Source organism: Tursiops truncatus, chromosome 13 (assembly GCF_011762595.2).
Source record: "Tursiops truncatus isolate mTurTru1 chromosome 13, mTurTru1.mat.Y, whole genome shotgun sequence".
Classification (NCBI taxonomy): domain Eukaryota; kingdom Metazoa; phylum Chordata; class Mammalia; order Artiodactyla; family Delphinidae; genus Tursiops; species Tursiops truncatus.
Window position 1 is genome coordinate 15,157,629 of NC_047046.1, and position 27,490 is coordinate 15,185,118.

Below are 27,490 nucleotides of genomic sequence, written 5' to 3' on the forward strand. Positions count from 1 at the left end.
CAGGTGGCTAAGGCAGTATTATTTACTATAATAACAACAGTTAATTTATGAGTGCTTATTAGGTACTAGGTTCTGCCTCCTATGAGGCAGGTGCTGTTGTAACACCCATTTTAGAGACAAGAAAAACTGAGGCCCAGAATAGTTCAGACCCTTGGTGAAGGCCAGGGAGCAGGGAAACGGCAGAGCTGGCTTTGAACCCAGGCAGGCCACTCTGCCACACCACTCTGACCTTCAGAAGTGATGCTAACACAGGGTTGGTAGAAGGCATAGCCAGGATGCAACCCCCATGTTCTGACCTGAAATCTTCACCCTCCCTCCAACAGCTGCCAAAGCCCCTCTCCTGTCTGGCACCCTACAGATCTATCACATCCTTTACAGCCCCAAAAGAAGGCAGCACCCACCTCTCCAACTCTTCTTCCCCATTGAACCCTTGGGGCAAAGGCACTCACCGGGATCACCCGCTCCAGACAGATATTGAAGTTCTTCCTCTGGTTGGGCTTCAATTTTTTGAGCGAGAATCTGGTCTCACCAATAAACTCGTTATGGCCAAATTTGTCCTCATCACAGACAGAGATCCTGCGATTGACATAAAGGATGGAGAAAGAAAGAAGAGCATATATTGAGCTCCTACTATGTACCAAGAGTTCTGATTGATGCTGGCAAGGAACGTGTAATGTGCACAGGAATAATACAACTTCATATTTATTGAGCACTAGGCCAGGTACTTCTAATTTCTTCTTGATCACAGTATAACTTAACAAGCAATAACATACACAAATCTTAAATTTCTAGCTTGTTGGATTTTTGAATTTGCATACACCCATGTAACTACCACTCAGATAGATCAAGATATAGAACACTCCAGCTCCCAGAAGACCCTCATGATCCCTCCTAGTCACTACCTCCCTCAGAGATAATCACTATCTTGTTCTCTTGGCAAGATTCAGTGTCTTGTTTTTGACTTACATTTAAATAAAATCAGATGTATACCCTTTTACATTTGGTTTCTTTTGTTCAACATTATGTCTGTGAGATTCATCCATGTCTATAGTTATTTGTCCCTTTTTTGGTTGTATAGTATTCTATTGTGTAAATACGTTGTAATAATTTTGCTAATTATGGGCATTTGGTTTTGAGCCATTTCTAGCTGTTATGAATAAAGCTGCAATGGAACATTCATGTTCATGTCTTTTCTATATGCATAGATACATATTTCTGTTAGGTATCTTCCTAGGAGCAGAACTGCTGAGCCATGGACTACACACAAGTTTAACCTCAGTAGAAACTTCTAAACAGTTTTCCAAAGTGATTCCACCAGTTACACTCCCACCAGCAGTTTATGCAGGCTCTGGTTGCTCTTCATTCTAACTTCGATTTTGTCGGTCTTTAATTTTAGCCATTCTGAGTGGGCCATAGTATCTCCTTGTAGTATTAATTTATTAGTATTCCATAAGATGTTGTGGAAAAAACCCAAATGAACTTTTTGGCCAACCCAATACATTTCCCTGATGATTAATGAAGTTCAGCCCCCTTTACATCTACTTTATGGTCATTTCAGCATCATCTGTTGCAAAGTTAGGCTAGGAACTTAGCTGACTCTTCTCATTTAATTCTTTCTCCCCCCAGACCTCTGAGTTTCCCACTTTGGAGAGGAGACTGGGGCCCAGATATGTTGAATAATTTTTCCCCAGTAAGGGGCAGAACCAGAATTTGAAGCTCCTGATTTCCAGAACACTATATTGTCTTTTGCTATCTACTTTGCACAGCATTGAGTAGACCAGAGGCACAAAAAGGGGCAGGTCATGAGAAAGGTCCCTCAGGAGGCCAAAAGGACCAATCGAGGCATGATAATTCATCCTGACATATACTAAGAGGAAGAAAGGACTTTTCCCCCCATGGGGGACAGACAGGAACTAACAGCACCTTGCTTCTTGGCCATTAACATTTGTTGAACAAGGTTCAAAGTTCTGAAGGGTCAGAACACCCTCCTGCTGAGCCCCACACTGTACACAACTGGAGAAAGAAATTGTCTCCATTCAGCCAGTGGGGGTGTAAACACCACCATCCTTTCTGCAGGACAGTATGTCTCCAAAGACTCACGAATAATCACCATTTTTGACCTAGTAACGCCACTTCTAGGAATTTACCTTGAAGACATAAGTGAAAAAATACGTAACTACAAAGATCTTTACCACAGTTTTGTTTATAGTTGTGAAAAAGCAGAAATAACATAAGTATTCTATAATGGGGGGACTTCTCAAGAAAATTATGAAGTAACCCTAAAAATGTAACAGTATGCATTGAAAATAATGTTGTAATTGCTCATCAGGGAAATGCAAAACCACAATGCGACACCATTACACAACCGCCAGAGTGGCCAAAATGGAAAAGTGTTGATGAGGATGTGAAGCAACTGGAACTCCCAGACATTGCCGGTAGCAGTGTAAATTGGTGCAATCACTATGGAAAACTGGCAGTTTCTAATAAAGCTAAACATATACATACACCATGGCTCAGCCATTACACTCCCAGATGTATATACAACAGAAATGTATGCAAGAAATAGCTACTAGAATGTTCCCAGCAGCACTATTTGTAATAGCCCCAAACAGAAAACCAACCAAATGCCAATTAACGGTAGAATGAATAAATAATATCGTGTTATATTCACACAATGGAATACTAAATAGCAATGAGAAAGAACAACCTACAAGTACCCACAACTCGGATGAGTATCACAAATATACTACTAACTGAAAGAAGACAGACATAAAGGAATTATGTGGTATGATTTCATTTGTATAAAGTACAGAACTAGATGAAATTAATTTTTCCTGTTAGCAGTTAGGGTAGTGAATCCCCTGGGGGAAAAGGTCCTCACTGGAAGGGGGCACAAGGGGAGGGCTTCTGTAGCCTGGGAATGTTCTGTTCTCTTAACCCAGTGTGTTCACTTGGTGAAAATTCATCAATCTGTACACTTTTTCTGTGTGCACTTTTCTAAATGGATGTTATTACATTGCAATAAAAATGTTTATGTTTCCTTAAAATAATATTGTAGCTGATAGGAATGTACTTGGAACAGCCCAGTTTGTATGCCTTGCCAAATTAAAAAGACCCACACCCCATATTCTGTGATCCAGCAAATATCCCTACTTAGTTTCTGTCCTAAGGAAATACTCATATGAACACAAGGAAGCATGAAGAATGCTCATCGCAAATTTGTTTGTAATAGAAAAAAGGTAGAAGCTATCTAAATGTCTGTCCACAGGGAACTGGATAAAGTGGTAAACAGTTACATAAAATTTTAAGACATGCCAACAATACCATATATTGTTTATAGATACATAATTAAGTAGCTGAAGCATAGGACACACTTGGAAATGATACCCATAGAATTCAGGATAGTGTTTCGCCCTGGGGAGGAAAGAAGAGAAAGGGGTGGGGGATGAAGTATACAAAAGGAGCTTCAATTTGCATCTGTAGTGCTTTATTCCTTACAAAAAAGAGCTGAAGCAAATACAACAAATATTAAGATTTTTGAAAGACTGAGTATTGGGTTCATGGGTATTTGTTTTTATTATATTCTATATTTTTCTGTATATTCATAACACTTAATAATAAAACACTAAAAAAATCTGTGATAGACCCATGCTATGGAGTACTCTGAAGCAGTTAAAAATTAGGTAGCTCTAAATGTCTTCTCATGGCCACAGCCCCAAGATATATTGTTAAGGAAAAAGACACGTTCCAGATATAGTCAACATGATATTTCTTATATTGTAAACGACAGTGTGTGCGTGTGTGTATATATATATACATATATATATAGTGCATGTATGTATATAATGAATATACACACGCTCACAGAAGGAGAAAGGCCACCCAGGTTGGGGGAGGGGACTAACATTTGAAAGCAGCTCTGTTTTCTCAATAATTCTTTACAAGAACAATGTACTCATTTATTACTTATATAATTTAAAATGCATTTTAATACACTGTAGAAGAATATGAAGTGGCGTCAGTATATTGTTAAGTGAAACTGGCTGATTACTTAATAGGATGGTCCATCTTTATAAACACTTTTAAAAACACTCAACTTTATTTAAAAAAAAAACTTTCGCACACACACACACACACACACACACACAAACACATACACACAAATATAGACACACGCTAAACCCAAATGTCCAGACACCAAGATGTTAACAGTTTCACTTATCTGTATTTTCAAAAGTGTCTATCAGGAATATATATTGCTTTTTAGAAGAAAAAAAGAAACAAAAAACTACTCTGAGATGTTTTAAAGCGCTGCCCCCAGGAACCACGCATGCCTCAGTCTGCCCAGCCTCAGGCCCCTCTCTGCCCACCCTCCCGGCAAGCACCTGAGGGTCTTCCTCTGCATGTCTTCATCCGTGATGCCATGATAGACCAGAGTCTCATTCCAGATGGGATTTCGGGTGTTCCGCAGGGTTTTTGTACGAAGCTTGTTGGACTAGGACCCAGACAGACATCTGTCTCAGTGGGGAGTCAGCCCTGCAGCTCCATCCCTTGGGCTCATTTGCGATGGGTGGGTGACTTAGGAGTCCACTTCCCTCAGGAGTGTCCAGGGGCTCTGTTGCTCCCAAATACATGTTCTCAGGGAGTGGGGTCATCCTCTAGGGTGCATCACCAACACTGGATACTGGGCCAGCCCTCCCTCCAGGTACTGGGCCCCCTCTTTGAACTCTTTATAAAGATTAGAAAGCAAAGATATTTTTCTTTTGAGAAAAAGTATTGTTTCTAGGCCAGGGAAGCAGAAATGAGAGTCTCCCATTCCTAGGCAGTGAAGAAATAATTTCTGGGGATATTGGGATGGTCCCCTCTGTTTCCCCAGATAGCATCCTCCATGCCTGAAATTCCTTAGAGAGGACAAAATTTTTCATTTTACTCTAAGAGAGAAGGTTAGAAACGCACCTGGTAGCCTGGTGCGAAATCTAATTCATTCTAACATGTAAGTGACTGATTGGATTCTTTGGCAAAGCAGGTTTGGATTTAGGAGTGGGCAAAGAAGTGGGTCAAGGAGAAGCAAACGTCGCTGGGGAGTCAGAAGGAGTAGTGGCCAACAAGTTTGGCCATGGCCAGGTGGGACTGTCTTTCCTTGATCCAAACAAAAAAAGAGATAAAGTGTATGTGCCCGTGCGTGTGCGTGTGCGTGTGTGTGTGTCCTTTTTTGTCTTATGGGGCATTTGATACTTGCAGAGATTTTTTTTTTTTTTTTTTGCGGTATGCGGGCCTCTTACCACTGTGGCCTCTCCCGCCACGGAGCACAGGCTCCGGACGCGCAGGCCCAGCAGCCATGGCTCATGGGCCCAGCCGCTCCGTGGCATATGGGATCTTCCCAGACTGGGGCACGAACCCGTGTCCCCTGCATTGGCAGGCGGACTCCCAACCACTGCGCCACCAGGGAAGCCCTTGCAGAGATTTTTGAAAGGCATTTTTCTAAGATCATGTAACCAAGTATATAGGCAGCCTTGTTTTTAGGACATCCATGTCAAATTAACACAACAAAGCAAAAAATAAAGCCCAAGAAGGCACACGTCCATTTCCAGCCATGTGCTCTGAGTGGGTCAATCCAAAGAAAGGAGAATTAATCTCACTTTCCCTTCCAGAAAGGTGGAAGGGATGGGGGTAAATTTTCTCTTAATAATAGAACCTTTTCTCAAGTTATCTGGAAAGAGTTAGTCATTTCTGTTGAGAGATGTTTGGCTGGGGCAAAAAATGGGTGGGGGAGGTGGACCATGGTCAGCACTGGGGAGCCCTGAAGGTGTTTGAGCAGGTCAAGGGCATAATCAGGGTATCTGCTTCTCTCCTGGATCCCAGGTTTCTGAGTTAGAGAAATGAGCAGAGCCCCTGCCTCTTGAAGGAGAATGGCTCTGGCCCATCCCTTACCCCTTGTAAGAACTTTGCCAATCAGGGAAGAGGGGGTTTGGGGAGGGCTATTTTAGGCTCTAAGCTGGGAACCTTGGGTGCTTTCCAGAGCCCATGTGCCCCCCTTGCCAAGAGGCCCAGGCCATATGGTACCTTGCTGGCTCCCGGCAGGAGGTGCAGCTTAACGTAGGGATCGGCCAAGCCATTGGAATCCATGGGCTTCAGTCCCTGTAAGAGAAGAAGGCAGTGGCGTGAGGGCCTGGGGAGGGCTGGGCGCTCAGCTATCACAGGCAATGGGCACAGCTATCACCCCATCCTGTGTGCTTCCCCTTGCAAAGAAAGAGAAGGGAAATGCAGTATCTTGAAATGAGCACTGGAATCCGGCAGACGGGGTTTAAAGCCTGGCCAAGTCACTTACTGGATGTGTGACCTTAGGCAAGTTTCTTAACCTCTCTGAGTCTCATTTTCCTCACCTGTCAAATGGGATGCTTCATGGGCTGGTGAGATTTAAACGTGATCCCACCGGTAAAGTGCTTGGCACAGTACCTGGCACACAGGAAGTGCTCCAACAAGGCTGGATTGTTATTGCTGGGATGGGAGGACATGTCCCAGAATGGGTGGGAGAGGAGGAAAGGCCAGCGAAAGGAGGCCTGAGTTCTGGCCCTGGCCCTTGCACTCACTTCTGAGACCGCAGTTTCTCCATCCGTATGATGGGGATCACAATCTCTGCCTGGCCCCCCTCACAGAGCTGGCTAAAATGGCTAAAATGGCTAAAATGAGTCACTGTGGGGGAGAGCAGTTTGTCCGGGGTAGGAGTTAAGCTGGGCTTGTTAACATGAGCAGTTCCAAAATTCCCGGGGCTCAGATACGCTCTGCCCATCCCCCTAGGCCCTGGCTGAGGCAGGTGTCTTATCTCTGGGCTCCCACTCTCTTCTCTCACAGCACTAATCCCCAATCCCATGTATCGTGCCCTGTGATCTCCAGGGACTTCAGTTTCCCCAGCTGTTCAGTGGGGCTGATCACAGACCCTGCTTCATGGGATTCTTGGAGGGTAAAATGAGATCTCACCTGTGAAGGCTGAACTCTGGCCCTGGCACAAGTTCAGTATGAACAACGTTTGCTACTACTAGGTGGGGAGAGGAGGCCACAAAGTGGGGTGCAAGGAGGAAATCTGGCCGGGTAGCCTAGAAGGTAAGAGCATAGGCTTTTGAGCTGGACAACACTGGTTCAAATCCCAGCTCCACCACTTCCTGGCTGTGTGATTTGGGCAAGTCCCTTAATCTCTCTGTGCCTCAATTTCCCCATCTATAAAATGAGAACGATGATGAAACCTTCCTCATAGGTTTGTTGTGAAGATTAAATGGGAAGAAATAATTTGTAGAAAGCCCCAGAGGGTATACTATACTCAGGAGATGCTATAGTGCTGGGTTCTTGTCCATTTCTCCATGAGGGCACAGTCTATTCTCGCTCATTTTAATATTCCCCAACATTTAGGGTAGTTCCTGGTACAGAGTAGGTACTTAATAAACATGTCTGGAATGTCTGTTTGGATTGGGAGGTTACAAATTGGCAGACGCTGTGTTTTTCAAATTTGAACTTGAACATCTTTGTTTGGGTCCTGCTCACATCAGTTTAGTTTACCAAAGTTACTACCATTCCCTAATGTCTCACATGTTTTTCTCATCTCTTTACCAGCCCAGCCCCTAAGCCGTTGAGTTTTCTGTACCCCTGTCGCAAGGGGGCTGTAATGGTGTGGCTTTCCCCCATTTCTGGAGCTGGAGATGGTTACATCTGGATTCAAATCCAGCTCTAACCCTTACCAGCTGAGTGGCCTCAGGCTTTAACTTTCTAAGCCTCAGTTTTCCCATCTGTACAATGGGGCTAATAATAATCTCTTCCTCAGAGGTTCCTATGAAGATGAAATAAGATAACGTAGGGCCTTACCTCACTGTGCTATTGGAGGGCACGTGTAAATGCATCTAAGTGCCTGCTGAAGAAGTGACCTGGGTACGTTGATCTAGAAGTTGTGTTAAGCATTTCATACATTATTGATCATCCAAACTGGGACATTTTGTGAGTGGAAAGGAGAGTTCTTAATTATTTCATCAAGGCAACAGGCATAGCTGGGGACCATCTGTGCAAACTGGGACACCCCGCCACCTTCCACGTAACACTCACCAACATCCTCATGGAAGAGACTCTATTATTATCCCTGAGGCACAGAGAGGTTAACTTCCCCCAAATCCCACAGCTAGGAGGGGCGGAGCTGGTATTTGAACCCAGGAAGTCTGGTTCCTGAACCTTGCTTGTTATTTTCTATAGACCAGACTTGGGGCAGGGGGAGATCCTGGTCAACTACTTCCTGGGATTAGCATTGGCATCATCCAGCTTTCTTTGCGGGCTGCAGTAAAGTTGGCTCACTGCCCCTGGAGCCTGTAGCATGGAGATGCTCTTCCAATCTGGTTTGCCTCGCCCCCCCTCCCCACCCCAGAAGCCCAGATTACTGTCCTTGTATCTGCAACAATAAGTCCTGACTCAGTCTGTAGCTCCAGCTTGACAGCCCCGTCTATAGAAGGAGCTGTTCAGTGGCATGTCAGCTGTCAAGTTAGGCTGTCACTGCTCCCAGGTGACACCTCTGAGATCCCCTCCAGAGGGTGTGGATGGGGCTGGGCAGATCTTGGCTCTGCCCTTGAAGCTTGGTTTCCTCCACTCCCAGGAGGCAGCTGCAGTTAAGTGAAACCCCTCTGGGACCTTCCCCGGAGGAAGTCCTCCCTGCAAAGGAATTGGCCGTGGCTAATTCCTGCTCTTTCCTCATCACTGTCACTGTCACAGATAGACAAGGCAATGACAGGAGACAGACATGGTCACCCATGCCCTCCCCAAGTCCCCTAGAAATGCCAGAACATCCTAAGTGGTCCCCAGCTTGGCCCCCTTACCCACCTTGGCCTTTATGATGGTGCAGTGCAGGGAGCTGTTGTCCTGGTCGTAGAGAAGGCTGAACTCCAGGGCACCCAGGGTGGCTGAAGAAGACAGAGGCAGGTACCAAGAGGACATTAATTCATTCAACAAACATTTCCTGAGCACTTACCGTGTGCCCAGTCTGGGCTAGCCATTGAGCCTACAGAGGAGAGGAAGACTCAGTCCCTCTGGACTCCCCATCCTGGTAGACCCTCCTCTTCTTTGGAACCCTCAGCACACCTGTGATCAGTTAATCATTTGTGCAATTGCCTACTTAATGACTTCCATCTGCTAGGTTGAGAGTCCCATGAGGGCAAGGCTGTGACTGCCCTGTTCACTGCTATGTCCCCGCTGGGCACAGTGCAGGGCACACAGTTTGTGCTCACTTACTTGCTGAAGGAATAAATGAGTCTCAGCATTTGCTGTTGCCTCTGTCTGGAATGCTCTCTCTCTAGATCCTCACATGGCTAGTGCCTTTTCATTATCCACATCACAGCTTAAATGTCACCTCCTCAGAGAAACCCTCCCTGATTGCTCCATCTAAAGCAGCCACCCTCATGGTCATTCGCCCTATTTTATTTCCTTCACGGTGCTCTGTCTTTATTTGAAATGAACTCATTGGTATGTTTCTCTCCACTAGAATATTAGTCCCATTAGATCAGCCATCTTGTCTGTTATTATTTTTTTTCTTTTTTTGCCATGGTAACCCTAGCACTTAGAATAGTTTGGGGGCACCTCGTAGGTGCTCAATAAATACTTGTCAAATATAGACATGAGTGAGGGAGGGAGTTGAATACAGAGACAGGCTTGTTATAAATCACTAGGGACAGCTCCTAACAGGGACATACACCAGCTGGGAGGGATCTTCTAGGCTTGGCAGGTCAGCAAAGAGACACTTAAGGCAGATGGAAGGAGCAGTGGCCACTGCTCCAGGCAGAAGGACCAGGATATGGAAAGCCAGGAAGATGGGATAGACATGGTGCATTTCCAGGGCAGAAACAGCCCCCAGCCAGCGAGGTGGGGGTAGGCTCCTCAGACTCCTTTCCCCTGAGCCTGCAGACTCATGACCCCTGTGAGAGACAGGACAGCTGATATTCCCTCCAGGTCTGGCCTCTGGCCTGCTGCAGCAATGAGACTGTCAGTCCCTCCACTCACTGGCCATATGAACTTGGACAAGTCCCTGAACCTCTCCGAGCCTCTGTCTCCTTATTTGTGAAATTGGAATAGGAAAAGCAACTATTCCCAGGCTCACTGGGATAATTAAATTGAGCATGTGCACGTAACACAGTTAGAAAAGTGCCCAGCACAAAATAAGGGCTCAACAAGTGTTGACTATTATTACCTCAGATGTGCATGTCATATAATAATAATTCCTCACGTGTGTTTCGCACTATATAATAATGATTTCTGGTTTATGAAGCCCTTTCTCAGCAGGTACCTCAGTTTATGACCCCTCAGCCCTGCATGGGAGATGGTATTTGCTTTCCCTTTTACAACGAGGGGAGGTGACACGATGGGCCAAAGCCATCCCGCCGATTACAGCCCTTGGTCCATTTCTTCTGAGTGGGTCCAGTCTCCCCATCTGACCAGGAGCTCTTAGAACGTTCCCCCAACCCCACAGCATGCATCAGGTCCAGACACAACCCATCTATGCTTCCCTGCAGCTCACAAAGGCCACCCCAGCTCTCCCCTGCTGCTCCCAGCCCCACCCAGGAGAAGCGCCACTGGTGTGTGTGTGTGGCACAGAGCAGGCACTTTATAAATCATTGAATGGATGGATGCAAGAGGAAGTGTCAGGAATTTTAAAGTCATGGTTAAAAAATGACTTTTTAGAAGACACACACCAAAAAGTCTGGGAAACAATTAAAATAGATTTCTATCTATATATACACCTAGGAGTGGAATTGCTGAGTCATATGATAGTTCTATGGAACCACCAAATAGAACTTTGTGAATATAGTTGAATTGCACTCTTAAAAAATTATGTAAATCGTTAACGTTGATGTTATGTGTCTTTTACAACAGTGAAAAAATAGATGCGCTTATACTTTAGAAAGCTGATGTCATTTTGTGAATTTAGTAACACGAATTTGTATTTTTATAACTTGGTAAATATGTTTATTAGGTTTGGCATATTGGGGGGCTGGGGATGTACAGAGCTGTCCCCAGAGCCATTCCTATTTCCCTGGGGGCGACCGCTGAAGTGACTTTTCCAGCCACCCCTCCGTTACGCGTCACCTACTTGCTTCATCTGAATCATAGCTGTTGGCTTCCTCCTCCTCCTCCTCCTCCGCTGGGCGTGGGGGCTGGTGGGCTGGGACCACGGCCGGCTGGGGAGCAGCAGCAGACGCTTGGGAATAGGGTGGGTGGCCCGCTCGGTCCTCCCTGGCTCCAACTGCCGAATAGCCCCCAACTCCCCCCACTCTCTCCTCTCGCGGTGGGGCGGTGGCCCCTGTACAGGTGGGGTCACTCAGAGCCACCTCTGCAGGGGAGATGGGGAGAGGGTGGGAAAGAGGCAGCTGAGTCCCTGTGTCATAACGACAGCAGTGACAAATGCTGCAGCATTACCACGAGTGATGGGCACCTACTGTGTACCAGGTGCTTGGCGAGCTTTGTGCCAGAATCACCCACTGCCCTGCAATGGGGGACTGCCACTTCCAGTGGACAGGGGGGCCACATCATGCCGTTCACCGGTTCTCAGAATGTTGCCTTTGTCAAAGCCACCCAAGGAAGGCTTGCAAAAATGCAGGTTCCCAGGCTCCATCTAGAATCTGCAGGCCCTGTGGTGGGGCCTTGGAATCTATGTTTTATAACAAGTTCCATGAGCAAAACAGACCTCACTGAGAGCCCTCACTGGTATGGGCTCTGAAGCCAGACAGCCTGGATTTGAATCTCAGCTGGAGCAAGATTACTTATCTCTGGGCCTCAGTTTTCTCACCTGTAAGATGGGAATTTTAAGACCTGAAGGTGCTCAAATAGTATTAGCTATCATTTAAAAAATTTTCTAGTATGTGCACAGCACTTTGCACAGTAGCTGGTGCATTAGAAAGCAATGAATCTGTTGTAGTGATTGGTGCTGCTGCATATATATCATGTGTAATAATCACTGTCACTCGGTGTGGTCTTCATACATTGCAGGCCACGTGCTAAGGTGTTCCATGTATTGGTTTTACTTAATCCTCCCAGCAACTCTGTGAGGTAGGTCCTTGGATTATTCTCCTTTTAGAGATAAGGAAACTGAGGCTCTGGGAAGTTAAGTGACTTGCCCAGGGTCACAGAGCTGGGAAGTAAAGAAGTAGTGATTTGAATGCAGGCAGCTTATACTCTTAAATCACTGTATGTATTGTCATTTTCTATCTATCTAATCTTAGTACAGACTCTCTAGAGTTTTAGAATTAGGGAATTCCCTTAGAGCTCATCAGATAGGTCTCAGGATGCAGAATGGGCCAATGTCTGGCAGCCCCTGCTCTCTCTCTCTCTCTCAGTCAGTGGAAGAGGTGGTCACCTGCGCAGGCACAGAAAGAGGCGAACACTTGCCTGGTCTCTGATCTGAAAAACGTCCTGCTGGCCCGGGACTGGGTCTGCTGCCTCCTGGGGGTCCTGAGTGGGGCAAAGAGAGAAAGAAGTTTGGAATAGAGAAGGCGGCATCATTTGGGTATTTGCCCTGAGGACCCCTCGTTTCACAGGTGTGGACACAGGCCCAGGGGCAGCAGGTGATGTGCAGAGGTACCCAGGGTTGCAGGAACAGTCCCATTGGGGGATTCTGGTGTTGGAAAGCCCTGGCTTCAAGCCCAAATCCTTCCATTCTGGGCCTCAGCTTCCTCCTCTGTGAAGTGGGGATGAGCAGGTATTACCTGCTCTTCATGTTTTGTTGGCTGTTATGAGGTCGACAAACAAATGGAGCAAGAATCGCTTGCAAGGTAACGGGCAAGTCCAGGCTTTGAGTCCACCATTATTACGGGGTCATTACTGGTCCAGAGGATTCTATATAACTACATTTCCGAAGCTTGGGATGTGGGGGAGAGCCACAGGGATGGGGCATGAAATAACATCCAATGACAGAGTGAGAAAGTCATTCTGGGTTCCCATTGCCTTTCCATACTGATCCCGTCATGGGAAAAGTCTCATCTAGGTGCTACTTTAACACTTCTCTAACCTTTGTAAATGTCCCTTTTGAGCAAAAGAGGACAGGCCTCAGGCTCCGAACCTTCAGCAGGCCAGAGTACTGAGAATGTCATTGCACCTGCAATGTATTTTCAGCACATTAATTTTTATGACAGCCCCCCACAATAGGTTGAATGGTGTTCTCCAAAAAAATGTTCAAGTCCTAACCCCCAGTCCCTGTGAATGTGAATATTTGATCATCTTTGCAGGTGATCAAGTTAAGATGATGCCATTAGGGTTAGCCCTAATCCAATATGACTATGCCCTTATAAAGAGGGGAAATTTGGACACACAGGGACCCATGCATAGAAGGAAGATGATGTGAAGACACATCCACAAGCCAAGGAATGCCCGAGGCCCCCAGAAGCAAGAGAAGAGGCTGGGACAGGAAGGAAGGAACCAACCCTGGCTACACCTTGATTTTGGACTTCTGGCTTCTAGAACTGTGGGACAATACATTTCTGTTATTTTAAGCCACCCAGTTTGTGATATTTGTTATGGCTGCCCTAGCAAACTAATATACTCTCTTTTTCTGGTATGGAATACTGGTTTCCCACTTATGCCATTATTATAGGTTTCTTTTAAAATAACAGATTTTAACTGCACCAATTAGGAATTATTTCCATTGTTTTACACAAGCCATATATGTTCAGATTTTCTCACATTACTAATCTCTTTGCCCACCATTTCTTCCTGAATCTCACATATCTGTCTGAGAACCTTTGCCTTTTCCTTAAGTCTGAAGTCCTTAAAATTTCCTTGAAAGAGTTTATGATAACTTCTCTCAATTATGTTCTTAAAGGAGGTCAATTTGAAGAAAACATTAAGGAAATAAGAGGGCAGATCATAGGCGCATGTGGTAAAAATTGTGAAATTGGAGTGATGACGTCAGAAGGTGGGAAACAGTGAGGGATGAAGTACTGTCACTTCTTGCATTTAGGTAGATATGATGCTACCCTTCCTCCCACCCCCACCAGCTTCCCAGCCTAGAGTATTATTCATTCTAAAGGTCTTCAAAGAGTTTAGGGTTTGGTGGTGGCTGCAGCTTTGCAGAAAGCCCAGCGGGTTCCGCAAGCAACGGTGGGAGGTATTGGGGTCACAGCTGAGTGACAGCCTGGGCGGGTGGGTGAGTGGCACGTACCTGGCTGCCCAGGCTGGGGGGGCGCTGGACTCTGTATCAAAGCCGGGGTGGGTCTAGAGGCCTGCACTGAGTTGGCCCGTCTCAAACCTGCAGGGGAAAGGAAAGAGCCTGTCATATCGCACACACACACACTCACACACAGTCAAAGCAGGAAGAAGCCTGGGACCAGTCAGCCGGCATGAGGCATGGTCCTCTGGGTGTGAACTGGATGCAGCCCCCTGACACTTCCAGCTCTTTCAGACCCTCTTCTCCTCCCCTCCGTGTGTTCTCTCTTTCCAATACTCAGATGCCCCTGGGCAACTCACTGCAACAACATGGATGTTGAAAAGCTCAGGTTCTGTGACGTTGCTTCCGACATCTGTGACCTTGCACAAATGACCTATCCTCTTTGGGCCTCAGTCTCCTCATCCATCAAATGGGGATAACAGTACTTACCTCATAAGGTTGTGGTGGAGACACAATAATACAATACATGTAAAATGCTCAGAACAGTGCCTGGCATGTAGTAGACACTCAACATCTGGCAGATGTTGATATTACTTTATAATTATTGAAAGACTGTTCTTATCTTCGCATGGACCTAGCTTTGCATCCCAGATTTTTCTTTTATAAGCTGTGTGTCTTTGGGCTGGTCACTTACCCTCTCTGAACTGCAGATGCTTCATGGAGGCAACAACTCTACCCACTTGATTAACATTTTTATAAGAACTTATTTCATCTCTACACCCTTTGAGGTGAGTGCTTTATTAGCTCCATTTTACAAACGGGGAAACTGTGGCACAGAGGGGTTAAGGAGCTCACCTAACGTCTCTTGGCTGGTTAGTAGCCGAGCCAGGGTTTGAACTCAGGCATTTGGTCTCCAGAGTCTACCTGAGACTATTAGATGCTACTGCCTCCTGCAGAGCAGCTGGGGGATCAAATGGGGATGATATACACAGCAGTTCCTGGTACTGAGAAAGTATGACATTCCTAGAAGAATACCCTGTCTTCTCTCACCTCACTGGGCTAGATCCCACCTTTCCTGAATCCAAATATTTTTCACTGGAGAGATGCTTGAATGATCATGACAGAAAGTGCTTTGCCACCTCTGGCTGGGGCTTACAAATTCTTGTCCCAGGGTCCTGCATTAGCACTTCCATTTGCTTGTTCATTTGGGTCCTTGTTCATCCATCCATCCATCCATCCATCCATCCATCCACTCACTCACTCACTCATTCACTCACTCACTCATTCAACAAGTGTTCATTGAATGCCTACCGAGCGCCAATGAATAAATGAAAAAAACCACTGTTCTCCCCATTCCTTTTGATTCTCCTCATCCAGGAAGCCTGTCTGGATTTGCCCATCTCTCTCACCTGCTGAGCCCCGGCTGGGGTCACCAGCAGCTCCGCCGTGGCTCTGGTCCCAGCTCTCTGAGTCCCGGCTAGATGAGCTCATTCGTGCCTCGGAGGCCCTGCGCACAGGAGGCCCATAGCTTCCTTGCCCAGGAGCAGAGGCCAGGTCAGGGCCTGAAAGGAAAAGCATGAATTGAAGGGAGAAAAGGCAATGGAGGAATGGGGAAAAGGACTCCTGTCTCAAAAGCAGAAGACAGAGTCGGCAGAACCCACCTGTCTTCTGACCTGGGCCCCTCCTGTCATCAGAGTCACCTGGAGAGAGAGAAAACTGATGAGAAGTATGTATTGGGTTGGCCAAAATGTTCACCTGGGTTTTTCTGTAACATCCTATGGAAAAACCCAAATGAACTATTTGGCAAATCCCCAATATTTGATGTCTTCTGGAGAGCTGACACTTAAGGAGCTCACAAAAGGGCCCATCCACCATTCCCAAGAACTTCAAAAAAAAAATTAAAACTTTCTTTTCCCAACTTCCCCTTTGATATAGAGCCTATCTACAAATTTCACATTATTTCCATTGCAAACAAATTGGGATCATGGGCTACGTACTGTTTCTAGAATGTGCTTTGTTCACTTAATTTGAATTTCCCCAGAACTCACCAAGCATGCTCCAACCTCAAACCCTTTGCACACGGTATTTCCGAAGATTCTATGAGCCCTCTTTATCACCTTGGTCAGGTTTCTCCCCAGATATCATCTCTCAGACAGCCCTTCTCTGGCCATTCTGTCCAACATGAAGCCTCTATCCCCTCTACCTGTTTCATTTTTCTTCCTGGCACTTATCACTACCTGATATTATGTTGTATTTGCATTTGCTGTTTGTTGAGCATCTGTTTCCCCCACTAGAATTTTAATTGCATGAGAGCATGGATCTTATCTGTTCCATTCACTGATTCCCTGGGGCATAGAACAGAGCCTGGAACTCACTAGGTGTTCCGTAACTGTTCATTAAGAGAATATTGAAAGCTCATATCATGGGTATAATTCCAAATCTACAATATACATTTACATCATTCAATTTTTAAAAAATATTTATTTACTTTATTTATTTTCTTTATTATTTTTTTTTGGCTGCATCAGGTCTTAGTTGCAGTACACGGGATCTTTCGTTGCAGCACGCGGGCTTCTCTCTAGTTGCGACATGTTTTCTCTCTCTAGTTGTGGCGCGCAGTCTCCAGGGCACATGGGCTCTGTAGTTTGCGGCACACGGGTTCTCTCGTTGAGGCACACAGGCTCAGTAGTTGTGGTGCACAGGCTTAGTTGCCCCATGGCATGTGGGATCTTAGTTCCCCTACTGGGGATCGAACCTGCGTTCCCTGCATTGGAAGGCGGATTCTTTACCACTGGACCACTAGGGAAGTCCCTATAGCATTCAATTTTAAAAGATGCTTAATACACCATGGTGTGGATATACCATAATCTATTCAACAATTACCCCGTTAATGAACGCTTAGTTTTTTTCAGTATTTTTGCTACCATAAACAACGATGCAATAAATACGATTATACATATGTCTTTTACATGGGTACTTTTCTTGCTGTTAAATATATTCCCAGAGGGGGACTGTTGGATCAAATAGTATATACACTTCAAATTTTAATAACCTCTGCCATATTACTTTTGAAGAGGCTGGGGGTGACTTATAGTCTTACCAACAGTTTATACCATCATTTCTCCACATATTCACCAGCACTAGATGTTATTGCCAACAATTGTTTAGGAGTTGCTATGCAATGCAGGTGATGTTACTTCTTTCCAATGAGGTGAATATTTTCAGAGTCATTTGTTTTGACTAGAGTTTATATAATAAGCTAATTCATACCATTTATGTGTGTAAGTGTACGTGTCTGTGTATAGGTGATTAATATTATGTACTATTGGCCAACATTTACTAAGTGCTGCACTCTGCAAAGTACTGTACATGTACAGGCATACCTTGGAGATATTGTAGGTTCAGTTCCAAACCACTGCCATAAAGCGAATATCACAAAAAAAGTGAGTCACGTGAATTTTTTCCCACTGCATATAAAAGTTATGTTTACCCTATACTGTAGTCTATTAAGTGTGAAACAGCATTGTGTCTTAAAAATGCACATACCTTAATTTAAAATATTTTATTGTGAAAAAAAGCCAAAACAATTACAATAGTAACATTGAAGATCACCGATCACAGATCACCATAACAAATATAATAATAATGAAAAAGTTTGAAATACTGTGAGAATTACCAAAATGTGACACAGAGAGACAAAGTGAGCAGGAAAAATGGCACCGACAGACTTGCTTGATGCAGGGTTGCCACAAACCTTCAGTTTATAAAAAATTGCAGTGACTATGAAGTGCAATAAAGCAAAGTGTAATAGAATGAGGTATGCCTGTAGCATCTCATTTAATCTTCAAAATAACCCAGTGAGTTATTAATCTCATTTTATAGATGAGGAAAGAGTTTTAGAGAGGTTAGGTCACTCATCCAAGCTCACATGACTTGTAAGTGGCAGAGCTGGAATTCAAACTCAGGTCTTCCTGGGCTCCCATGTTCAAGATCTTGACAGTAAAGCTACGCAGTCTTCTCAGCCTAGAGGGAGTAATGTTTAACCAGGAAGAAAGATGTTCTAGAGGTGGAAACGTGGGGCTTCTCAGGGATGCAGTATAGGCTGACAATTTGATGAGTCTCTGCAAGGAGCAGAAACTGCTGATGGCTTGCCAGGATGAAAGTATTTGTTGAGTGCCTTTTGACTGCCAGACACTGTAGCGGGCACCTTGAGAAGTTATAGTTGGACACTTCCATTTTTGAGACCTTCAACTATAACCTTCCTTTTAGAAGCACTGACTGCGCTCAAACTCTAGAACTGTCATTCAGACCAGATTTTATCACTTAGCTAATTGAAAGTATTGCAAGGGCTTTATCTGGTCAGTCTTAGTGGCCTTAATATATTAAAATGTGTTTTCATTGGGGTCATATTTTTTCTTTTTATTGCTTTGTCTCTCCCTTTTTTACCATCATTTTAATAATTAATAATAATACTTAGATAATAGTGGTAATGTCCAGAGTAGTGGTAATTTTCTTTTACTAATTTCCTTGCTATTCATCTTTCATTTTTAATCAGGAGCAAAGAAGGCCTTCTCAGCAAGCCCCCTTTCCCCCGTCCCCCAGACTCCAGCGTGTATTTTGATGTTGGGAGTCTTTCTCAGTTCCTAATTTTGATTTCCACCTCTGTTATACCTCTCAATACTCCATCAGGGATGACAACAAAGTCTTTTGGCAGCCTGGCATTGCTGGAGAGTTCCCTGAACTATCTTTTTGATAAAGGTTTGTGATGAGCTGTGAAGGAGACACAGGGGACCTAGACCCAAGCCCAGAGGCTGGCTGTCCACCAACTGGGTAGAAACACAAACATGATGTCAGGGCACCCTTCAGGTAGACCAGTTAGCCAAGACCCGTCCTTGGTTCTGAAAGGAGAAGCTGTATTTTCCTACCTCGAGTTGGAGCCCGGGCAGGGTGTTTGGGCTCAGGGGTGGGCTGCTCAGGGGCAGCGGGCTCACTGGCTGGCTGCTGGGGCTTGGTCTTCTTTATGGGCATAGGCTGTGGGAGGACCTGTTTGGGGAAGCCCTTGAAGAACCATGCTCCAGAGCGCTTCCACACCTGGGGGAGGAGAGGTAGAACATGAAGACACGACAGCCAAGCCCTATCACTCCTGCCTTCACAAGAGCCAATTTTTCACTTTTCTCCCTGCTCACAGAGCACTGACACAATAGGCAGTGCATTTTCTCACCAGTACACAGCTTTCACAAATCTTATTTGATTCACACAATATCCCTGAACACTCAATAGAGAATAACCAACCTCTTGATGGAAACAGTTGAATATCAGAAAGGTTATGAACAGGTATAAGGTTACACAGCCAGAGAGTGGACTGACACCAAGTCTCCCACCTCTTAAATGTGCTGTGCTCCCTACTACACTGGCTGCTGTAAAGACGATGATCCACGTACATCCTCCCCAAGACCTCTGGCCTTTTCCCTGCCTTGTGGATTAGCGTTCCACCTGGGGCAGTGTGTTGGACATCTTCTGTTGCCCCTTCAGATTGGTTCTACATCTTTTTTCACCCTGCTCTGTGCCCCAGGAAGCTGACCAGTAAGGACTACAGTAACTGGAATTTCTTGATCTCTACCTTCCAGGTGGATCTGGTCAAGGAGAGCATCAGTGGGGGATCGGCGGAAAGAAGATAGTGAGGTCAGGGTACTGAGTCCCTTGGCTCCCTCCTTGCTAGGCAGGCAGTGGCTACATTCCTGCTGGTTGATACCCAGTGTCCAGTCTGGTAACTGCTCCCTCCTCCACTCCTTCAGTCTCAGGAGTGGTATCAGCAACCCTGCTATTGCTGGTGCTGCGAGCTTCACCACGCCTCGCTGATCTTCCTTATCCAAGCCCAGACCCTTGCAAACAGCACCTTTATCAAAGCTTCCTTGATAATCCTGATGGACTGTGCCATCTGTTCTCCCAGGACCCTGACTGATATTGAGGGAAATATGGTCCTTGCAACAGTCTCCAAGGCAGGAATCTGCAGCAGAAGATGAGTGATGAAGAAATTGGGAAAAGGTGAAGGGAGTTAATTGGGACAAAGTGGGTAATAAAAAGCAAGCCTAGGTAAGAGAAAGATTCCATGAGAGAAAAAAACAGAGATAGAGTGAAGACAGTGCAAGAGGAAGAAGTGTGAAGGGTGAGAGGCAAAGAGAGAAAGAAGAAAAGGCAGAGGAGATAAGGATGAAAGGGAAAAAAGAGCTCTGAGGAGGAGAGTACAGACGGCCCTCGACTTACAATGGTTTTCTTATGATATTTTTGAATTTACAGTGTTGCAAAATCGATATGCATTCAATAAAAACCGTACTTCAAATTTTGATTTTTTTTTTTTTTTTTTTTGCCACACCATGCAGTATGCAGGATCTTAGTTCCCTGACCAGGGATCGAACCCACACCCCCTGCAGTGGAAGCTCGGAGTCCTAACCACTGGACTGCCATGGAAGTCCTTTTCGAATTTTGAATTTTGATCTTTTCCTGGGCTAGCAATACTCGATCGGATACTGTCTCGTGATGTTAACCAGGGGCAGGGAGCCACAGCTCCCAGTCAGCCACACGATCACGATGGGAAACAGCTGTACACTGACGATGATTCTGTACCCATGCAGCTATTCTTTTTGTGTGTGTGTGCGGTATGCGGGCCTCTCACTGTTGTGGCTTCTCCCGTTGCAGAGCACAGGCTCCGGACGCGCAGGCTCAGTGGCCATGGCTCACGGGCCCAGCCGCTCTGCGGCATGTGGGATCTTCCCGGACCGGGGCACGAACCCGTGTCCCCTGCATCGGCAGGCAGACTCTCAACCACTGCGCCACCAGCGAAGCCCCTCTTTTTTTTTTAACCTTCAGTACAGTATTCAATAAATTACAGGAGATACTCAACACTTATTATAAAATGGGCTTTGTCTTAGATGATTTTGCCCAGCTGTCGGCTAATGTAAATGCCCTGGGCATATTTAAGGTAGGCTAGGCTATGACGTTCACTAGATTAGGTGTATTAAATGCATTTTCCACGTAACGATGGGTTTATCGGGACGCAACCCCATTGTAAGTTGAGGAAGATCTGTACAGGGAAAGAAAAGAAAATGAGGGAAAGTGTGAGACAAGAAGTGAAGTAGAGGGAAAGAGAAGGTGGCAGTAGGGGAAGACCCAGAAGATGAGAAATGGGGAGTAGGGAATAATGGATGTCAGAGGGCAATGAATAAGAGAGCAGGGAGGGAGAGAAGGAAAAGTCACAGAAGCGAGAGGTGAGAAAAGAAATTCATTCAAATACTGTGTCCTGCCAGTGTTCACAGCTGAGCTGGTTCCTTTTATACCAATCCCTTAAGACATGTGCCTGAGCAGGTTCCCCAGCCCCCCAACTGCCACCTTACTCCCCTAGTTATAGCAAGGAAGGGGGAACCGTACAAAGGAGGGAGGATGCTCCAGGAGCTGAATGGGACCAATCCACTCACCTCTCTCTGCTCGATGCAGATTTTGCAGAGCCACACAGGGTGTGGGCGGCTGTTGAAGGTCTCCACCCCACACTTGGTGCAGACATTCTGGGGACAAAACATAGCCCAGTGCACACTCAGATATGCCAGGCTTGGAGCTGCCGGTGATCAGGAGAAGTGGCTGGCAATGGTGGCAATGAAGCCCTATTCTCCCTTGATGGACATAAAGCAACAGAACTCTCCTTTCCTCACGTCCCTTCCATGACCAAGGCCAGTTAGAATAAAGTTCCAATCTGAGTCTTGATTTTTGATAACAAGAACTGGAGTCATTCCCAAGCACGGGATGAAGGGATTCTCCAAGAGTCCCTGTGGGGTTGGAGTTTTCAACATCCATACAAGGGAGATCACTGACATGATTTTTTAATCATGAGAGACTGTATATCCATTTTATTACTTTATTTCTTCTTTCTTTCCCAAATGAATCTGAGACACCCTAGACTATGACTACAGGTTCAACTCCTTATGGAGAAAGACGTTATCTGAGTAAATGCCATGACTATATGATGGAACATTATAATTTTGGCTGAGTTTTCTGGAAGTCAAAACAAATAGGTCACAAAATTCTCACTATCTAGTCAACTACAGAAGGCAAGTTTTTTGGAGTAGATAACCTTTCCCCAATATTCCATTCTAAATGCTAAATGGGACCCCAAGTAGGAGATGCCAAGTGACATTATGGATATCTCCAGCTGGGTCACTCCCCTGAACTCCTTTCCTGGGAATCAGACAGACCCAAGGACAGTTGTATTTCTGTCCTGGAATCGTCAAGTTCAAACAGCTTGAGGAGAGGGTGCAGGGTGGAGAGAGCACGGGGAGACTCCCCTTCAAGAGTGAATGCTTAAGATGACCAAAGTCTAACTTGGCCTAACTTGGCTAGAGAGGGGCTTTCTAAGTGGCTTGAACTGTACCCCAGGGTAGAGAATGCTGGGTAGGGCTTCCATGTACACGTGTCTTCCATGTAGACACAAGCCCAGCATGCTTTTTTTTTTTTGGCCACACTGTGCAGCATGCGGGATCTTAGTTCCCCAACCAGGGATTGAACCCGTGTCCCCTGCAGTGGAAGCGAGGAGTCTTAACCACTGGACCGCCAGGGAATTCCCCCAGCATGCTCTTTAGCCTGACCTATAACTTGCTAAGCCACAACCAGGATACTTGCAGGCTCAACCATAGTTCATGTCCTACTTCAGTCTCCCAAGTTCATCCTGGATGGAGCTGAGCTCCAAGGAGACAGAAGGGTCAGAGTGACTTCTAGGGGAAGAACCAGGATCAGGGTTACCTCGGAATACAGCTGGGCACGGGAGCATCCCAGAAGGAATCATATTCTGGCAACTACCTTTCCCGATCCAAGCTCCATCCCCAAGACCCAAGGCCCCCAAAGGCTGGAGCCCAGGCCTAGCCCCTATGCATGTGATGAGCGGGGAAGCAGGGAAGGGGAGGGCGATGGTACCTTCTTACAGTCCTCACACACTACACAGGCAGAGCCCAGCATCCCCAGCTGTTCTCCACACAGTATGCAGCAGTTCACCCCGTCCCCAGCCACGTTCTTCCTCATGTTCTCCAGACGGTCCACCAGGCGCCTGGAAGCAGAGTCAGGGTTATACGGACCTCAAAGGACCAGGGACCACCAGCTTCTCCCTCATTATCTGGCTGATGGTCTTAACCTTCTTGGAGTCACAGACTCTTGAGTATCTGATAATGACTACTGGACCCCTCCCCAGAAAAAGGCACATACATTCTGATATATTTTCAGAACATCACGGAACCCCTCCGACATCCCCAAAGTCCATCTATTCTACCAACTTCAGATTAAGAACCTTATCGAGTCTTTTCTCATGTCACCTCCTCCATAAACTGTCTTCGGAGGCCCAGATCTGTTTATCTAATGGTCTGTATGACGTCTTCACTTGGGTCTCAAACTTGTGCTTTCAACTGAACTCTTCATCCTGGCTGCTCTTCATCCTCATCCCCAGCAAACCTGCTCCCATTCTCAGGAAATGGCACCACTATCTGCTAACTTGCTTGAACCAGAAACCTACAGGGTCTTCCTGAGCCCCTCCTCCCGGACATTCAATGACCCAACCAAATCCTATCATGTCTAACGCTCTAACACTTCTGGAATCCACCCATTTCTCTCCGTCTTCACCTCAACCAAGCCACTGACATCTCTCCCCTGGATGACTAACCCCTTAGTCTCCATGCTTTCTTCATTCATGCCTTCTACCGTCTGTTCTCCCCATCACAGCCTTGGTGATATTCCTAAAACATAAATCTGATCATGGCACTCCCACTTCCCTTTAAAACCTTTAGTTGGTTCTCATTCCATGAGGTTTCCATGACCTTACGTGGTCTGGCCCCAGATGAAACCCCAAACCTCTTCGTCCTCTTGGTCTTGCTTCAATGTTCTAGCTCAGTGGTTCACTAAGTGTGATGACCAGACCATCAGCATCAGTGTCACCTGGGAACTTGTTAGAAATGCAAATTCTTGGGCCCCATTCCACAACAACCCTAATCAGAGACTCCGGGGGTGGGGCAGCAATCTGTCTAAACAAGCCTTCCAGGGGATTTTGACAAAAGTTTAAGAACCACTGCTCTGGTTACACTGGCCTTCTTTGAGTTCTAGTTCTCCTAATTGCCTCAGCACTTTTGCACATTCTGGTCCTTGTGCCTGGAATGCAGCACTCCCTCATTACACATATTGGTGATCTCCCTCTCTCTCACACACACACACACACAGACACACACATACTTTTCCTGCCTAGATTCTCCTTATCCTTCATATTCCGGTTAAAATATCACCTCCTCTTAGAAGCCTTCTCCGACCATCCATTTTATTTACTTTTTTGGCAACCCTTCTGCATAGCACTTGTCACATTTGTAAGTAATTGTGGAATTGTCTACATTAAGTAATTAGTTAATTGTGAGTCCATACCTGGCTGCCTTCCTAGACTCTGAGCTCCCCTGGGCTGGGGATCTTGTCTGTCCTGTTCCCTGCTGCGTCCTCAGGAACAGAACGGTACCTGGGGTCCACAGTGAGTGCTCACACATGATGGTCGAACCAATGAATGAATGAACAAATGAATGAATGAAGGCAGGCCACTTCCCAAATTTGTATCCAGCAAAAGTAAGCTGAGTTGAATGTCAAGTGACATACAATAGCAGCTTATACTTACATAGTGTTTATTATGGGCCTGGCATGGTATGAAGTGCTTTGGCACCCAACCCTAAGAGACAGGCACTATTAAGAAGCCATTTCACAACTAAGGCAAGTGAGGCACAAGGAAGTTAAATTACTTGTCCAAGGTCACACAGCTAGGAAGTAACAGAGCTAAAACTGGAAGCCAGGTATCATGTGTATTACACTGGCACTTCTCAAACTTAATGTGCACACCAGTCACACTGGCATCTTGTTAAAACAGATTCTGAAGCATCATGTCTGGGGTGAGGCCTGAGGTGCTACATTCCTAGAAAACTCCCAAGTGATTCCACACGATGCTACTGGCCCAAGGGCACACTCTGAATAGCAAGGCTACACATAATGACTACACCTGTGGGGGCATCCTCCTTCGATCTCAGGTGGGTTGTTTTTGACCCGTCCCACCAGCCTCAAGTCACCTCTTTGCTTTTTCCTCAAACAGAACCTTATTGTTCCTGTTCCAGCCACAGCCAGTGGACCCAGATGGAGCCGGACCCTGCCCACCCCCTCCACGCACTGGCTCTCAGCTGTGGACATCAGCTGTGGGTATCACAGGCTCCAGAAAGTCCCTGGCAGACCTGCTGGCCACCACCTGATGCTGACTCTCCCCACAGGTCCTCCTCGCTCCTGCCATCCCCTCAAAGCATGCTACTCGCTGTGTTATAAACAGCAGCTTCTCCCTCTGTGTTCCATTCAACAGAGGAGCCCAAAGCAGCCTGTAGGCTCTAGAGCCTGCTGTGACCCAGATTGGACAGAGCTGCTTTGAGAGGCAGGATGTGCAGAACCAAAGGCAGCACGCTCTTCTCTTCCTCCTCCTCCTCTTCCTCTACCCCAACCCTCCCCACATTTTCCCTAGAAATTGCTTTTATAGGATGATGGGAGGCAGCACAAACCAGGAGCGCCCAGTCCTCAGTCTCAGAACACCAGCAGCCAGTGTCTGCTGAGCAATTTCAATGTGCCAGGCACAGAGATAAGCACTCCACATGGATTTTCTTAATGAATCCTTCCAGCAGCACTATAAGCTAAAGACTATTCTTGTCCCCATTTTCCAAATGAGAAAAGTGAAGCACAGAGAGGTTAAGTGAGGTATCCAAGTCACACAGCGGGGAGGTGGAGAGAGCCTGGGCTCAGACCCAGGCAGTCTGGCTCTCGAGTGCCTGTTCTTCTTCTTCTTTTAAAAGAATTAATTTTTATTGGAATATAGTTGCTTTACAATGTTGTGTTAGTTTCTACTGTACAGCAAAATGAATCAGCTATAGTTCCTGTTCTTAATCAGACCTCACTGCCACTACTGCCAAGCAGAGCCATGGGGACCTTCTTGAACAGTCCAACCTCCACCCTGCTCAATTCCCCTGCTTTGCCCATACCAAGGGACCCTCCATCATTGGTAGGAACCAAGTTGCACACGTGCAGTCACCCCAGCTGCTTCTATCTCACCTGCTTCTGACTTCTCAGAGGTCGGGACAAGACACCCAACAGCTGTGCCATCATCTTGTTCCCCTAAAGAATCCTCAACATAGGGTTGAGAAATCTGGATTTTAGCCCTGAATTTTGCCTCTCTGGGCCTCAGTTTCCTCATCTGTAAAAGGGAAGGTGTTGGGCTAAATTGGTGGTTGTCAAATTGTGCTTTATGGCGCCCCAGGGGTTCTTCAGAGACCATTTTGGGGCCACCCACTATAGAGGTATGGTGGGAGTGATTCTGAGGAACCAAAAAACCCCATTTCGTCCAGAGCATGTCTGCATTTATCGCTTTCATTTGTTTGAGCTGTTGAATTAGATTTCCTTTGGAAAGTTGGTTCCATTGTTTAAAGAAACAGTTTGAAGTCATCTGGAGCAGATGAATTTCAGGTTGCCTTTCAATGCCACAGAATTATGAGACAGTGAGGTAAGCTAACGGGGGCAGGGGATGGAAATTGCACAGTGATATATATTTTCTTTTTCTCTCTTTTTTGGCACACACCTTTGTTCTCACCTATTTTCTCCTTCATGGACTGACCTAGCCAGAAAGTGGTTAGATTTTGTTCTTCTCATTCTATCAATGGGGGTCCCAAGGCACAGAGTCACTTGGGTCACTCAGCCTGGGCTAGAATCTCATTCTCTGTGTCAGTGAACCACCTTTGCTTTCCTTGGAGTCCCCTCATGGCCTTCTGCCTCAAGTCAAGCTTTGCCCACCCAGCTCAGGAAGACAGCATGGGATAGATGACCCAATTCTAAACTGCAGTGTACTTTGCTCAGGAAACCTACGAGGCTTACTTGTCTCCTCTTGGAAAATAAGGGTGTGGAGTCACCCACCTCTTGCAAACCCACACTCTAGCATCCCTACCAAGATGCCTGTTCCTTCCACCATTCGATCCTCAACTCCAAAAGCCCCCATTAACACGCATTGTACAGGGAGCGTCTCATTAGCTTCTATCAGTGGCAGCAAATGGCATGGAAAAACAACAGATTGAAGATCATTATTCACATCTCTCAGCGTAGAGACCCTTGTTACTTGTGAATTCAGTCCAGACCAATAAAGAGAGAAGGAAGTGGAGTGGGGATGGGCAGACCTTCCTTCTCTGCTCAAAGATCAGGATGAGCGGGGGGTTCCTGGAGCCCGCCCTTTTGGACATCCTCTCTGCAGCCCCGAATACTAGGGCCTCAACAGGGAGGGCCCCAACAGCCAAG

The 27,490-nt window shown here is 46.1% G+C and overlaps 1 protein-coding gene across 11 annotated transcripts in view; it reads right to left on the reverse strand.

Annotated features, from left to right (window-relative positions):
- Positions 1-27,490, reverse strand: part of RPH3A (rabphilin 3A) — a 285,353-nt gene that overhangs the window by 9,592 nt on the left and 248,271 nt on the right. For all 11 annotated transcript variants that reach the window (XM_073790165.1, XM_073790168.1, XM_073790159.1 and 8 more), the window contains 12 exons: positions 23,078-23,207; positions 21,592-21,678; positions 19,045-19,210; positions 15,781-15,819; positions 15,529-15,681; positions 14,174-14,260; positions 12,406-12,468; positions 11,111-11,350; positions 8,851-8,930; positions 6,064-6,138; positions 4,386-4,495; positions 450-576 (listed from right to left, as the gene is read on the reverse strand). In XM_073790165.1, the coding sequence (XP_073646266.1) occupies positions 450-576; positions 4,386-4,495; positions 6,064-6,138; positions 8,851-8,930; positions 11,111-11,350; positions 12,406-12,468; positions 14,174-14,260; positions 15,529-15,681; positions 15,781-15,819; positions 19,045-19,210; positions 21,592-21,678; positions 23,078-23,207 (1,357 nt within the window). The remainder of the gene's footprint in view (positions 1-449; positions 577-4,385; positions 4,496-6,063; positions 6,139-8,850; positions 8,931-11,110; positions 11,351-12,405; positions 12,469-14,173; positions 14,261-15,528; positions 15,682-15,780; positions 15,820-19,044; positions 19,211-21,591; positions 21,679-23,077; positions 23,208-27,490) is intronic.